We start from the raw sequence: 15,785 nt of genomic DNA, 5'->3' as shown, positions 1-15,785 counted from the left end.
CTTGGGTGTCGTGGTCTGGAGGTGGTTTGTAGGGATTCATTGCATCGTTTTGTTTTGTTTGCAGTGCGGCTAAGGAATGGTGTTTTTTGTTGTGTTCAGGTGGTGATGATAAAGTTTGTTTTGATTGAGTTTTGTAGTCGGATTTTTTTTTTTTTTGCCGGGGTATTATGTTTTTAAAGGCGTGCAATGGTTTTTACGGGTCGTAGCGTGAAGTAGCGGTTCGGATTTTAATTCTGTTGTGGTGGCTTTTATCAGCGTGAGTGTGTAGTGTTTGTTTTGATGGGTTTGAGGTAGCGTCATGTCGTTAATAGCAGCGGGGTTTTTAATATTTATTTGCATTTTTGTAATTGCATTTGTGTTTATCGTCTCACAGGGCTTTTATTTATTTGGTTTGTTTGTAGTGTATGTTTTATTGTTACGGATCATTTGGGAGATATTGTTTATGGTTACGTTTCTCTTTAGGCTTTGTGTTTCTTTCTAGGTGGTATTTTTATTTTGATAGATTGAGGCACTGTGGGTTTATTCAGTTAGGAGTAATTTTTTTTTTTTTTTGTAAATTTAAGTTTATTTGGTTTGGGGAATTTTTTGGTGGTTTTTAAAGTTTTTGGGTTTTTTTGTTTTGTTTTTTTTTTTTTTGTCTTTTGATGCATTTGGTTGTTTATTGGTTTTATTTTTGAGAACATGGGTATTTTGCATGGTGGGTCATTTTAGGTAGTTTTTGGTTGGGTAGTTATTTTCTTATTTTTTAGTTGTTGAGATTTATTTTACATCGTTAATTAGTTCAGTTTTTAAAGATATTTTTATAGCGTATTGGTTATTCTTTGAGTTTGTGTAGAGGTAGAGTTTTAGTTATTTTTTTTTAGTAACGTTCAGGGTCAGTGGCACTGTTTGGAGTTTAGTAAGTTGGTTTGATTTTTTTTCTAAGTAGTTTTTGTGATTTGCTGTGTGTGTTTCTATAGGGTTTTTTTATTTTGTTTCATTTTTGTGATGTGATAAGAATTGTTAGTGAAAAGAGTGTAGTGTGGTTTTTTTCGCTGGCAGTTGTTTGGCTGGTGGAGGTATTTTTGATGTTTTTGGAGGATATTGGTGGGAATTTGATGCTGTTTGTTTTGTCATTTTATTTAGGAATTGGATTTTAAATAAAAATATTTTTTTTTTTTTTTTTTTTAAAAATTTAAATTTATGTAAATTTTAAAAGAAATATTTTTTTTTTTTTTTTGTTAATAAAAAAAGAAAAATAAAAAAAAAAAAAAAAAAAATAATATAATTATAAAAAAGATAAATGTAAAAGAAGAGATTTTATTTTTCTTTTTTTTAAAATATTTTTTAATTTTATAATAAATTAAAATTTTTTTTTTAAATAAGAAGTAGTATTAAAAAATTTATTTTTATTTTTATAATATTGTTTTTTTTTTATATATATTTTTATATAAAATTTATTTTTTTTTTTTTTTTTTTTGTTTAATTATATTTTTTTTTTTTTAAAATATTAATAATAATAATATAATATAAAAAAAAATTTTTTAAATTTATTAAAAAAATAATATAATTTTTATTATAATAGGAAAAGTTTTTTTTTATTTAATTTATTTTTTTATAAAAAAAAATTTTTTCCACTCTTTTTTTTTTTTTTTATTTATTTAAAAAAAAAATATTATTTTTAAAAAAATTTAAAAAAATAGTAATTTAAGTTAATAATTTTATGCTATACTATCAAAGATTAAAGGTAAATTATTATGTATTAGGAGATGGTATAAAGTGTATGTTCTAATGCGTAGGATGTATACAAAGATACATACATACATATGTGAAAGTCCTTAGAGGAAACAAATTTTTACGTCTTCTGTTTGACTGTTTATCGTATAATAGTTGGTTTTATTTCCCAGGGATCGGTGAATTTTAAATTTGGAGTCCTCTAATGGTCAGCTTACAGATGATGAAATGTTCAGTAATGGTGAGTTTTTCACCTTCTCCTTAATTGTTTTTCTCATCTGAATTAAAAAAAACCGCAAGATTAAAAAAATAGGTTTATTATTTTTTACCCTGTTATGTCTGTTTCCTCAGTATTTGCTGGAGCTGTGCTTGCCCACGCTTTGGTAAAACATGCTTTGGGTTCCTTCTGTCCCACTGGGAGTTGCCCAGTTTGGTTGCATCTGGTAAAATTCACCCCGAGACCTTACAGAACTAGCTCAAACTATGTGAGAGCCATTTGCGGTTCTCTCCAGACACCTGGAGAATGGGTGATGTTTCTGAGGATCTGGCAAGTGTAGTTATATCAAAACTCAGTCTGTGAAATTTCTGGAGAAAACCCTTCTGTATCCTGAAGGGCTCAAACTCTGTTGAGGATCCAGTCATCAGTTGCTCACCTGGATGGTTCCAGCTCTTAAAGCTGACACTTGTACTCTTGCCCTGCAGTTTATATCTGTTGTAGTTTTGTTATTTTGCAAGATTTTATGTCTTTGCAAAATATTGTGCATTTCACTCTTTGGAACCTCTCAGATCATTCTTTGGTGCAGCACCACCTAATGGGACACTTGGCTACTGTCCTGAAGGGGTTGGTTACTACAATTGTAAATCCTGGAGAGTTTGTAAGTCTTCTGTCCCCAGAGAGGTATCATGCTTTGTTTGCTTTTGCTCTGTTGGTTAGGTGCTGCTTCTCACCAGAAGTATTAATTTCAAACTACTGTGTTCTTTTTTTAACTTTTTTCCTGGTACTTTCCATCCGGCAGGGAAAGACTCTCGTGTCCTGGTCGTCAGACTCAGTGCTGCCCAAAAAGATAGAGACTAAAAAAATCATAAGAAGCAAATATGACTGCAGAGAAAACAAACTGGAGAGAACAAAAGGTGATACTGTTATCCTCATCCTGCATTAGAAACATCCACTGTGCTTTGATGCTGGTAGCTGCCAGGGGCTTGTTAGCTCTTTTTAGGCGGGTGTAGGTGTTCACTTTTAGGTTTTTTCTGTGGACAAGTTAATTCAAACTTTGCTAAGCTTATATTTGAAAATTACTCTCTAGTACAGTCCAGCATGACATTTTTGAATGTTGTAAAAAAACCATATTGCTTGGAAATTGCTAATGATGAGAAGCTTTAGGGAAAAATAACATTTCAGGGTTGGGAGATATGAGAAGAATTTTGTGGGGATGTTAGACTGAAATAAAGCATGCTTTAAGCTGGACTGGCACGCTGGCAGATCCCCTATTAAACAGTAGTGCTTAGATTAGCCTGGGTGTTGCCTATTATTTTTGTAGAAATAGATGTTTCCTGGTCTTCAGAAGTAAGCTGCTTTGAAAAGCTGGAAGTTGCAGTTATAGTGACAATCCATGCGCTTCGGATAAAAAGTAGATTTCAGAAGGGTGATAGGCTTTTGTGTTTTCCTAGAAGTCGATGTAATCCTATTGAGGAGTTTTTAATTCTGTGTTGCCAAGTCATCCATCAGAGCCCTGTTGTGCTAATCATCCTACAAATACAAAACAAAAAATCAGACCCTGTCCCAGCCACTTAGAGCCTAGAACATTATTTCCTCGGGCTGCCATTTGTATGCCACTAATACTAATCACAGAAGTGAGCTGAGGATTGTTGCAGATGTTGGGAACAAACTACTTCTCGTCACAAAGAAATAGAATTCGGACGACACCTCAGTCAGCATGTCTCTGCCACTGTCTCCTGAATCTCCAGCAGAGGAGTTCCAGTCTATCCGGGTACGTGTCATCCAGTTACTGATTATCTGAACACACCGAGCAGCACTCAGCTGTTGTGGGGAGCTCAGGGAAGGCAGAGTGTGCATTCTCATCTTCCTGAACCTACAGACAAATCAAAGTGAGAAGCCATAGGGTGGAAATCAGTCGCATATATGCTAAATAAAACTTGCAGATGTTTTTACGAATTGTTTCTGCTTGTTCTTTGTTGTGCTTCTGTGCTTAGAAAACATCCCTTTAAAATCAGTTCAGTTCATCAGTTGAAAGTTTTTTTGCAGACCCTCACTGAGCAGAATTAGTTGCAGACTCAGTGCACGCTGTGCTGAACTTCTAGGAGTGTGACGAGCTCATGTGTGCTACTTTTTACTTTAGGACACTCTGAGGTATTTATTCCTTTTGGGATACAGGATGAGAATTCCCAAGAGAGGTAGTTACAAGATATGACTTTGGGAAAAAGCCTGTGTTGTTGGAATGTTGTTGTTGTCTAAAGTTAATTTTTCCTTCTTTCTTAGCCAGTAGTTAGCTTTTTGCTTTATTTTTGTGGTATCAGTATTTTATTGTTTAAAAAATTGCTTCAAAATAACTTCAGTGGTTGGCCACCAGTACCTTGTTCAGATTTGCCTATTTGCTTGTAGCTCAAATGTTTACGTATTGTTTATCATTCTATTTAAGAAACTGCTGCCCAGTCAACTAATAACTGAGTATCTATCTGTCTAGGACGTAGGGAGAGGATTTAGGGAATGTCTTTGTTTTCAGAAAAAAGTTCCAGTGTAGTGTCTAAATAGAGGAAAAGGGGGTGAACACTCGGGGTTCTGATGCCATTGGGGCACCCCAAGGTTCCCAGGAGAGGGAGCCCCACTGCGGTGCTGGAGCAGGTACGTTATCATGTAATATAGAACAAATTATAAATATAAATATGAAAATTATAAATATAAAAGTATTTTTTAAAATAGTTAAATAAAGCCGGTTTTTTATTTGTCAATAGGCAGGGTTTTGGTTATAAAAATTATAAATACAAATAATATAAAGCTAGAAATCTAAGTATAGAAATATATCATAAATACATAAAGTTTAAAAATATAAGAAAAAATTAGTTGTAGCAGAAGATATGATACATAATATAAATACATCTCTAGAATTTTATATATATTATATATAATTCTTAATATAATGCATCAAAAGAGACTATAAATATAAATGTGAATATAATTAAACAAAGTATAAAAATATTTCAATATCGTTTAAAAGAAGGTGGTCTTTTGTATTTATTTGGTTAGAGACCAGGTTTTTATTTGGAATAATAGAAGTATTATAGAAATATAAACCTAAATATAGAAATATACAATCTCTATGTAAAGATATTTATAAAAACACAACCGAACGACGCCGCCTTCGAGCGAACTCAGCCGAACCAAGGCGAGACCAGCCGAACCTGACGGCCTCGAGCGAACCGAGGCGAGGCTTATGAGGCTGCCTGAAGCGAGCCGAGCTCAGCCGAACCGAGCCTGCTGCTGTGGTGCGCGCTAATTAGCGCGAGTGCGGTCACAGCCTAATGAGCTCCTGTCGCACCCCGTGCTCCCGGTCGTGTCCGTGCGATGGCCGGGCCGCCCAGCCATCTTATGCTTCCCCCACCAAAAGGGAGTCCTGACCCAGCACCCCACTTTCATCCCTTTCATCCCCTCTGTGGGTCAGAGCCTTCTACTTATCTCTTGGTCATCTGGGGATGCTGGTTCATGTCAGGTGCGAAGGAAGGCCGCCTCGCCAGCTGGAAAGTTCCTGCTGTCACCTGGCTGTTGTTGCTTAGACAGTTATATTAAGGAAAACCAAACATCAATGCCTGATCTCAGCAGCACATTGGCCAAAACCCCACAAGTCTGCTACTCACCATGCTCCTAGGTAGGCCCGGCTCCTTGGGTTGCATGCTTCAGCTGCGCTCAAAGGCCAACGCCATCATTGCAAGGTATGCCTGGGTTAAGAGGACAGGAGGTGATGTGGCATTGCTGAAAACTGAGCTGACCCTCGCTCCTCCTCCCTACTTCCCCGACTCACCGCAACTCCTCGGCGGTTCCTGACAGCTACCCAGAAGACAGGGCTCGCGAGAGCGGCAAACTCAGTCCATCGGCCCGTTGGGGATGGGAGCTTGGCGTGCTCCAAGCGTGCTCTGCTAATTTTTAAATCTGTCCCAAGAATTTCTAACCTGCTACTCTCCTATCATCTCATCTCCAGGCCATGGCCCCCAACTTATCTTTTGGATGACCGGTGATGTGAATCCCCATTGGACCTGAAATGAGTATGCCTCAGAAGGCAGCATGATCGCCTGTTAGCCTCTTAGTCAGCTACAATAAAGAACATCAAAATCAATGTACAAGTTTAGTGTTATGCGGGCCAAATCCCATCAAGTCAGCTACTTATCCTCTCCTTAGTGTGCCTGGATCCCCAAGTCTCCAGCTTCATCCTGAGTCCAAGGATATGGCTGTTATTGTGCGTGACACCTGGGTTAGAGAGAGGCAAAGTTACATGACATTTCTGTGAGCGCAGTGGATGAGCCCCTGTTCTGTAAGACATGTGAATGCCTCTGCTATGCTTGCGAAAAGCCTTGTGAAAAGATGCAGAACTCAAGTCAACACTATTTCTCACTCTGCTGCCTTCAAAACCCCCCACAATATCTCTTAACCAGGTGCCCTACTCACTCCCTCTTTCTCCTAGTCACAAGCCTCAACTCATCTGAAGCCTCAATCTCAAACATCATCTTCGACAGAGGGTAGATCTATTTTATGACACAATGAATCTGCTGAAAATCTCTGAAGTGTTGTACTTGACACAACCTGGATTTTCAGGAAGTTGCACTCTTCCTAAAAAGAAAAAACAAAAAACCAAACAAGAACAAAACGAGAAACTACAAAAGCACCTTAACGCCCCTGAACACACAACCCTAAATCATGAACTTAAATACTCCCTGTGTTCAATGCTTTACAGTGTTTTCCAAACCTCTGGTGCTTTAGATACCCAAAAGCACCTGCTGAAAACAAGCTGTGATAAGCTGAAAGAGCTTCTGCACTGAAATGAGAGGAGAGCTCTTATCCCAGCTGATCCCAGAGAGGGAATGAAGCCCCTTAGCAAAGGCTGGGGTTAATATACCCCTGACTGTGCCCGCCTCTCATTCCCACGATGCCCAGGAAACGGGAGGGGGGCAAATCCCACCGGGTATAAAAGCCCTCAGAGCAGCTGTCACTGTTTGGCTCCTCTGACTTAAATTCAAGGGAGTAAAGGGATCAATATTGAAGAATACTCTTCAGCAAAATTACTGTATTTTCTTTTTCGCTGCAACAGCTTTGAGCAAAAGGGCAGAAAACTAGTAAGAAATAAAATTTTATGTTTTGGCAGTATAGCTAGATAAGTTGGATAGTTTATTGTTGACTTAAATAATTATTCTTTAGTGATTACTAAGTGGTGCTCCACATGTGACTAAGTAGGGTGGAGAAGAATAGTAATGATATGAATGGTGTAAGTCTCATTAGGGCCTCGAATTAGGGCTATCTACATTATAAATGAAAATAAGCATTCTTTTGGTTTTGGGAATCCTGCCCATATAAGAGATCTGAAAAATTGTACTTTGCAGTTTGATATTTTGAAATGGGGTAATTGTGATATTTTGGAAATTGATAATCTGGTATTTTGAAATAGAATTACTTTTGTATTTTAGAACTTAGTATTCTGGTATTTTGATACGGGGTTATTTTTATGCATCTGAACTTGTTATTCTGGTATTTTGAAACTAGACTACTTTGGTATTTTGGAACTTGGGTTAGGTTAAAGTTCTGGTATTTTAAATCTGAGAGCTGCTTTGGTACCTTGAAATTGGGTTTCCTATTATTTTGAAACTAGGTTGTTCTGGTATTTTGAAATGCAGTTTTTTATAGGCTGGTTTGTTTGGTATTTTTGTAGGCCAAGTTTTTAGTATTTTTTTTGGCTGGGAGTTTGGTATTTTTGTAAGCTGGGCTTTTAACATTGTTGTAACCTGTGGGTTTGTTATTTGATAACCTGTGACTGCCAGGGGTTTGGTGTACCCAAATTCAGTGTCCTGGTTTCATTTAACTTCTTCCACTACAATTAACCTGGCAGGGGAACTATTAAATTGCAGGATATACTACGCAATGCTTCCTGAAATAGATACAAATTCCAGCTACAGCAAAGCCCACCACCACATTTAGAAACCCTTCAGCAAAAACGCTGGAAAAGCAAGGCTGATGTCTGGTGACCTGGAGGTCCAGAAGATTGAGGGAAACATGGGGAATGAGCAGACAGTGAACAGCTTGCACTGCTTTTCCTTTTAACTGCTACTGCAAGTAGCTTCCCTGCAATTTCATGTCCAGCGTGTCTCTTCCAAGCTCAACAGACGAACAATCGAGTACTCCAGGACTGAAGAGAGGGTGTCTTCTGCTACTTGGCTACAGCTCCAAGAGGAATCTGTAACATGCTGATGTTTAGACTAAAGGACTAAAAGCTGTGTCTTCATGACTGAAGAGAAAGAAATGCAATGGGAATCAATCAAAGGAACTTCACATCTCCCACAGCCCCAGCAACCTCTACTTGGCTCGGCTGGCAGAGGCGGGATGGGGAGCTGCTCTGAACAACAGAGGCAGCTTCACTCAGCAGAGGGAGCTGTATGCCTGAGATTTTTTTGCTTGTATGTTTTTAAAGGCTATTTAGTGGTTTAATGGGACGTTTCATTGAGTCATGACCCATAAAATCACGTTACAGCACACCTGAGAGTGCTTGGGACTATTCAAAAATGCAAATAACAGAGGCAAACTCAAGGTGACCCCCTCTTTCTGTCAGGATGCAACTGTGCACTTTTCCAGCCTTTCCTGCTGTGCCACAGAGGGCTTTGTGTTACACCTAGCACCAGGGCCACTGGAGCAGCCTTGGGTCCTGCAGTGACAATGGCTGCTCCATGTCTCCCCAAGAAGCTGGCCTCGGCAAGGCAGCAAAAGACATTTGTGCAGGAGCTTTGCAGAAGCAGGGTAGAGAAGACTGTGTCCCAGTGGTCTCCGCCCACGACAACAGCACCTTGACAACAGCAGACTTGAGGACCCTGGCTTCTTTGACATCTCATCCAAGTTTTCACTCACTATTTTCAAGGACTCTCAAATGCCCAAATCATACCACAGAAAATTGATAAAGGTGAGGAATAAATACAAACAGGAGCATCCTAAGGCAGCACTTGACCCTGGCTTCTGCATTCCAAACTCCTGTCAGGAGGCATCAAAAGGAATTTGAGCTGACCGTACAGCATCTTACCTGCTCCAGCCCATTGTGTGCTACCCTGGCAGCACAGCCAGGTATGCCAGAGTACAAACAAATGCAATCTTGATTCTTCCCAAAACATAAGGCCAACCCGACACAGGATTTCTGTGAGACCAGGAGTTTGTGTGCACAGATTAGTCTGGGGCAGTGGTTGCAACTGCATCTCATTTGGCTGCATTGCCCTCATCCAGAGGCAAGGCTCCTACGAGCCTCAGCCAACAGTACCTTGCTGCAGGTATCAGGCTTGATCTGGCACAGGACTGGGAGATCTCCATGTAGGCGGCCAAGGTTTATTAGAGAAATTGTTAAATTACAATGACTCATATACAAAGATAAGCTGCAGCGCCTTCTGAAAGGCAAAGGTGTTTCTGACCCATAGAAACTGATACAGGTTACCCAGACCAGTGACTACAGCAGGCGTGACAGTAAATAATGATAACCTTGCAGTTAATCTTAGTGGAGTCACGGTTTCGTCTACCTAGTACATCCAATGGGATGTGTACATTGTCTCAGTACACAACTACTACCTCCTGCTGGCTGCCTTTCTGTCGCCATCTATCTCAGCAGCATCTCTTCTGTCCCCACTCCATCCCGCTAGCCCGCCCCTCCCTTGTTTGCTGTGTTTAAACATCCAGAGCAACACATCTCTATGAAGCATTTCTAAATTCAACATAAGGCTGCTCTTATCTTTAACTGGATGGGGGAATAAGAAGATGCAGAACTCAACTCTGTTATTAGACCTTTAAACTAAAATTAAGAAGAAAGAAAATCCCAAAACAAAACCACTGTTCATTTCTCATGGAGAATTCAAACCTTTCACTGGCATGTTCTTAGGAATGTTTTTTTTCTGCTTGCAACAGTTAGCAATCACGGAGCTGTATCCTGAAGCACCATGGTGTTGTCCTGCTGGTGAGATGAGCCGTCAGAGGGCCACACAGACCAGTGCTGCTGTCCACACAGCCAGCACGAGGCTGACAGTCAGTCTCGGTATGGGGTGAGGGCGCAGGGATGGGGTGCCCGAGGTGCAGGAGCAGACCTCGTAACGGTTCTTCGAGCGGCTCTCGTCGTGCTGTCCCGGCCTGGAGCGCGCCCCAGTCCTGCTGCTCCCAGCTGCCTCGGGGGCGTCAGCCTGCATGTCACTGCACACCAGCCAGTCCCTGGCGATGGACTGTGGGTACCCGGGCTGCACCTCCAGATCACTGTCCAGCACCTTCCAGTACTCCTTGCCCTTGAAGAAGTAACTTGCACCTGCAAAGAGACCAAAACCCAAACACGAGGTGAGTGGCAGTGGATGGCGTCCCACAGAAAGGTCAAAGGAGCACTTGGAGCAGCAGAGGAGCGTTCCCACCCCAGCTGAGGCCCGGGGAGCAGAGGCGCATGAGATTGCTACCCTGGTTTTTTAAGATTTTCTAGGCCTTCTGATATTGACATTCTTGTGGTGAACTTTCTCAGACACTTTCTGTAAATAACTGATCGTTTTGTCTTCTTTTATAGAGGAGGAGAAAGTTGATGGACTGTTGGTTTGACCAGTGTCATTGGAGAGGTGTCACTATCACCCTCCAATCCGCTGTCACTTTTGGAAAACTATAAATGTTGGAGTCAGGAAAATAAACGCTCTCTTTCTTCCTTCACCTTGAGAAGGTAGTGTGCTTGCGTTCTTTCATGTCATATAGTGACGTGAGATATCACTGCTTGTTGTCAATATCCCCTCTTGCTGCAGGAGGGATGCTCCAGAAGGGAAAGTAACTCTGTGCCTGCGCAGGATCTCTCACCTCAGCCAGGAGCCACCAGCAGTTGGAGGTGGATGGTGAGCTGTTGCCTCTTCTGTCCTGAGTCCTGGAGCAGCTATGCCTCCCAGAACTTGTGGGTGTGTAGGGTCGAGGCCCTGTGAACCCACAGCTGGACACATCATGCACTACTCTCCCTCTTGTAATCGGGCATGGTAAAGCTGGAGACCCCATTATTCATTAATGACTTAACGTGTGTGCTGCTGACCCTAGGATCAGAAAAATAACCTGAGCCTGACAGGGCCCTGGGAACCTTCTGCTTTCAGGTGCACATTTTCCACTCTGAACTGGGAGGCTGTGAATTCTCTAAGCAGGCCCCATGCTCAGGAGGACTCCTACCTATGGGAATGTCACTCAATAGCTTTGGAAATTCAGGTTGAAAAGTCTCTGGAAGTAGCCTTCCTCTCTGCCTGGTTTAATGATGGCTATTACACTGTTAGGTCACCAGTAAATAAACCCTGTAAGTACCACTTCATTGTGAGGTGAATAGCTGATTGTGACAAAATTTTTGTGGTCTTTTCAGGGGAAAAAAACCACTGAGAAATCTCATCAGAAAATAAGTTGTAACTCTGGGAAAACATTTTTAAAACTGTTTTCTGTCTGCATCCTCATATATGCACCTAAAAATCCAATGACAACAAGACCGGCGAGAACCAAATCAGCCCATAATAGGATAAAAATCACTGCAAAACAGTGACATCGCATGTCAACTGTGTTCTCTTAATGAAGCGCAATAATTATCCCCCCACCTTATTTTTGGTGCCTGTTTAAAATTACAAAGTCCTCTAGTGAGCAGTATGGGGAGCTCTGGCTGGAATCACACCTCTCTCTTCAGCTTCCAGTCACCAGGAACATCCCATCAGGGGCTCAGCGTTTGTGTTGGCAGGCAGGGTAGAAGGGGCTACAGCTCAATAGAGCACCGATTTTCTTTGCTGTGCTATTTTAAACTGCCATATGGACTCACCATCTGACCACCTCATGGCATCATCTAAAGGGTTGGGTATTCCCTTCCATGGGATGGCCTCTGAAGGATAGCCGGGATCCATCCTCCGCTCATGGTCATCGTAGCACCAGTAGAGATTGTCCTTAAAGAAATAAGTCTTGTCATTGTGAGCCCAGGAAAAAGCAGCGTCGACTCCTCCCAGGGGCAGGCCGAAGTCCGAAATGGGCCGTGGGTACCCTTCTTCCACATTGTTATCTTTGAAGACCCAGTATCTGTCTCCTGTGGAAAGGAAACAAGCACAGAATAAAATCACATTTGTTTCGCAGCCTAAACCAGTATTTCCCCACAGATGAGATGAGCTCATGTTTTGTTATCTACTGTGGTGACAAAGTCTCAGGGCTGAGCTCTGGGCATTTAAGGGCGGGAATAGGAAGGGGTCAGCCCATAGGGGAACCTGTGGCTTTGAACAGCTGCTTCTTTGTGTCAGGCTGTCCATGCACATAGCCCCGCTTTGCTGCTGAAAGCATGACTGTCCCAGGATATGAACACACTAACAGCATCAGCAAAGCTGTTCACTTTTATGTATTTGATGGAGGCATTTGGTTTTCTGCCTCTTGGATTTTTGCCTGATAACCAAAGAAACAAAGCAGCTTTTGTGGGCAAACTGGCTCCTGAGAAGCCAAGCGTGGTCCACTTTGGAAGAGAAATTGCCACTTTCTAGGGCCAGATGGGCTGAGAGACCTGTGCATTATGAGGATGTACAGGGACTGGATACATCCCATACAAGCAGCTCAGTGCTCTTCAAGGGTCTTACACAGCTGCCCCCTTGGCCTGACCTTGGGAAGGATAGAGCAAGCAAATTAACCCAGATGTCTCAATTTCTTCATAGTTCTCTAACCACTGGAATAGTCCTTCTTCTTTTACAACACCTATTTAGGAACCTGCAATGCCCTTTTGGGTATCGCATAGCCTATTTTAAGGATCAGAGTTTTTCCTCCCTTGGTTTTCTAGAATATCTGAAGGGGCCCTTAAATGCATGCCCATGTATCAGCAGCAGGACCTTAGAGGTCAAGGTAATTTGTGTTCTTTGGTTTCAGTCCAGGGATTAATGAAATAGAGATGGAGGGAGAGAATGAGTCATATTTTATAGCTGGAAAGAAAATTCTGAGTTTATGTTGGGAACTAGGCAGGACTAACACACACAGAGAATGCATGTCTTGGAACAAGATGCCAGCTGTGGCACATCTGGAATTTCAGCCTCCTTAGCAGCTGAGAGGAGCCCCTGGACCTGTGCTCTTGGTCGGTTGTCTGTTCATCCCCAGCAGAGAGAGAAGGAAGTGACTGATGATTGCTGTGGTCTGCAGACATGACTGGGAGAGTCTAGAGCCAGGCATAAGGGATGGCACACCCCTTAAGCTGGCCCCATTCCCTCTGGGAAAGCAGAGCAGGGCAGGCTGCCTGAGGCAGCTGGACACACATGGCAGAGCCTTCCATATGCTGTTCCATGAAGAGATGCGGGGCTCAGCATGGCTCTGCTCTCAGCTGCGGCAGTCCAGGAGGGTGTCAGCTACACTTGGAAAGGCCTTCGGCAAGCTTAGGGGCTTGTGTGGAACATGAGCCATCTCTCTGGCCTGGCTGGGGGAACTGAAAGCAAATTATTGCTTCCAGAAGCGCTTGGTTCAGCATTTCTGAAACCGGTAATTGCACCATGTTTCAAGCAGAACAGTCAGAAGACAAAAAGTAGTTTCCAAACAGGAAGAATGGAGAGCTGGGATGTGTTTAGCACTTCAAGTGCACAACCTTGGTGAAACAAAGAGTCTTGCCAGGGTCTTGGGTGACACTGAGTGCATGGGTGGCATCTAACCAGCACAGGTAGATGGTCTGTGGGGGACTCAGACATTTGTATAGAAACCAAGAGGTAAACTGTTCCTCCAGCTCTTCTGAAATAAAAGCTTGCAAGTTTTTTTAAATTAAAAGAGAGAATGATACTACTAATTTTAAGAAAAAACCACAGTAACAGAAATATAATTATTAAAACGAAGGTCTTCAGTTTCATTTATATTTCCTCTCTGACTATTTCTTTTCTCAGCAACACACACTGAAAAGAGAAAAGGTGAAAGGAGGAACACAGCACCTTTGAGCGTGCGTAGGGGTGGTTTTTGCTTATGTTTCATTCTTGAAAAGCTCTTGAAAAGATTTTTGTTACATTTGGCTGAACTTTATCTTCAATGATATTTCCCTCATTTTCTGGGGAACGTGACCATTACCTTTTGCTTGCCCTCCCTGCCAGCTCATTTCTTCTGGCCTTGCTCATGGACAACAGGATTCAGACTGGCACTTGAGATGCTTAACATGTGGCACTGGTGTCTCCTGCCTAGCACCACATTCTATACCTCCAGCATCATGTTTGCTCTCACCTTTGAAGAAGACAATCTTGTGGTCGCTGGTTCTCTCGTAGACTGCGTCTAGGCTCTCCAGGTTGAGCGGCAAGCCCCGCCAGAAACGGTGAATCTGAGCCGGCTGGAGGGAGACCAAGTGCTTATTGCGAGTCAGTCTCCAGAAGTACTTGCCTGGAGGGACAGACTGGACATTACTGAACCACACTCAACCCACCTTCCCTGGGGGGGTGAGTGTCAGGTGGGCGGCAGCAGCAGGAAGCAAAGCATGTGAGATGGGAGCCATGATTTAGAGCCATCCTGCTTTCCAGCAGCAGCTGCGACTGCTTTCTATTTTTAGCAGTCGTTAGAAGAAATCCCTTTCTTTTTTTGGATTAAAATAATCATCTGGACATTGTGCTGGAGCTGTTATACTCCTGGCCACAGCGTGAGGCTGTGCCGCTGAGCCAGGGCAGGAGAGAGGAGCCTTTCATCTCCTCCCTCCCTCTCTGCTCAGGACCTCCTGCAAGCTGGTGGGACCAGGCACCGACAGCCTTAAGCAAGAACTTCCAAAAAAACATCCCTCTTCCTCCTCTCCTGGATCAGCCACAACTTCCTGCACACAGGATGTCCAGCTGCTTTAATGTTTGGAAATGTCTGGTATGTTACAGTGAAACACAGAAATACCAGATGGGTTGTTTTGTAATGAAGAAAAGGAGTGAGAAAATAAAGGAGGAGGAAAACATCTGAATAGATCTGGAAGGCTTGAGTTAAGGGGAAGGAGGCAGTTAAGGACTTCGATACCATCTAGAGCTGCAGGATACTAAGCAGAGACTGCAGTCCTGTGGAGCTTCCAGGATGAACGTACTGGTGGTACCAGCAAATGCACTTCAACACCTGCAGCAGCACTGCCCCAACTAGTAAAGAGTATTTTGAGGATTTCTGACATATTTTGGATGGCGTAAAAGAAACAGATTTATCCTTTTTCCTGCTGAAAGAGCCTTATATGGGATTTTCTGAGGAATCTTAATGGTTTTCAGGGGCAACTCCAAACCCAACTCTGTGTTGGCTCTGGGATTCTCAGCCTTTTTGCAGCACATTTCAGTACTTTTGACACTTTGTCCCTTTGGAAGTTATGGGCTCAGCAGGTGAGCTGCTGCAGCAGGGAAACCTTAAATCTATCCCAAAAGTCAGGAATAAATAGACTAAGCTGTTGGTGACTTTGGTTGGGTTTTTATAAGCTATCAGGAAGAAGAAAGAAAATAAAGCACTTAAGTAGCAAGGAATGCTGAACAAGAGAGCCCTAGTCTGCCTGGGCTCATGATCTGCCATAGCCCAGCCTGCTCACCAAAAGTGCTGCTGTTGCATGGATGATCATCAGCCAAAGCCAGATCCATGGGAGAACTGCTGCCATTAGCATGCAAGAATAATTTAAAAACCAAAATCCTAACCTCTTAATTGTTTAAGAAGCTCAATTTAAACCCTCCTCTGAGCTGAAAAACTGAACACGATAAAAGCCAAGTGTGAGGTCCTGCTGCACCAAGATATGCATGACAGGTTGAGGCAATTGCTTTCTTTAATTTCAGGTAATTTTGATCCCAGCTGTGTTCCACGCTATCCAGACCTTGGGTGCCTTTGGCAAGACTGCTGCACACACCATGCAGACGCACACACA

At 42.3% G+C, this 15,785-nt stretch overlaps 1 protein-coding gene across 6 annotated transcripts in view; it reads right to left on the bottom strand.

Moving 5' to 3' along the window:
- Positions 1-2,007: 2,007 nt before the first annotated feature.
- Positions 2,008-15,785, bottom strand: part of MMP17 (matrix metallopeptidase 17) — a 53,945-nt gene continuing 40,167 nt past the window's right edge. For 2 of the 6 annotated variants that reach the window (XM_030958897.1, XM_030958899.1), the window contains exons 8-10: positions 14,153-14,305; positions 11,757-12,014; positions 8,483-10,253 (exon numbers count right to left, since the gene is read on the bottom strand). In XM_030958897.1, coding sequence (XP_030814757.1) covers positions 9,928-10,253; positions 11,757-12,014; positions 14,153-14,305 — 737 coding nt within the window. In that variant the 3' untranslated portion in view covers positions 8,483-9,927. Of the gene's footprint in view, positions 3,461-4,876; positions 5,498-5,583; positions 6,191-8,482; positions 10,254-11,756; positions 12,015-14,152; positions 14,306-15,785 lie in introns of those variants that run through there. The other 4 variants (XR_004061150.1, XR_004061149.1, XR_004061148.1 and 1 more) reach the window with 4 other exon arrangements.

Source organism: Camarhynchus parvulus, chromosome 15 (genome assembly GCF_901933205.1).
Source record: "Camarhynchus parvulus chromosome 15, STF_HiC, whole genome shotgun sequence".
Taxonomy (NCBI): domain Eukaryota; kingdom Metazoa; phylum Chordata; class Aves; order Passeriformes; family Thraupidae; genus Camarhynchus; species Camarhynchus parvulus.
This window is presented reverse-complemented; position numbering and strand designations above follow the sequence as displayed.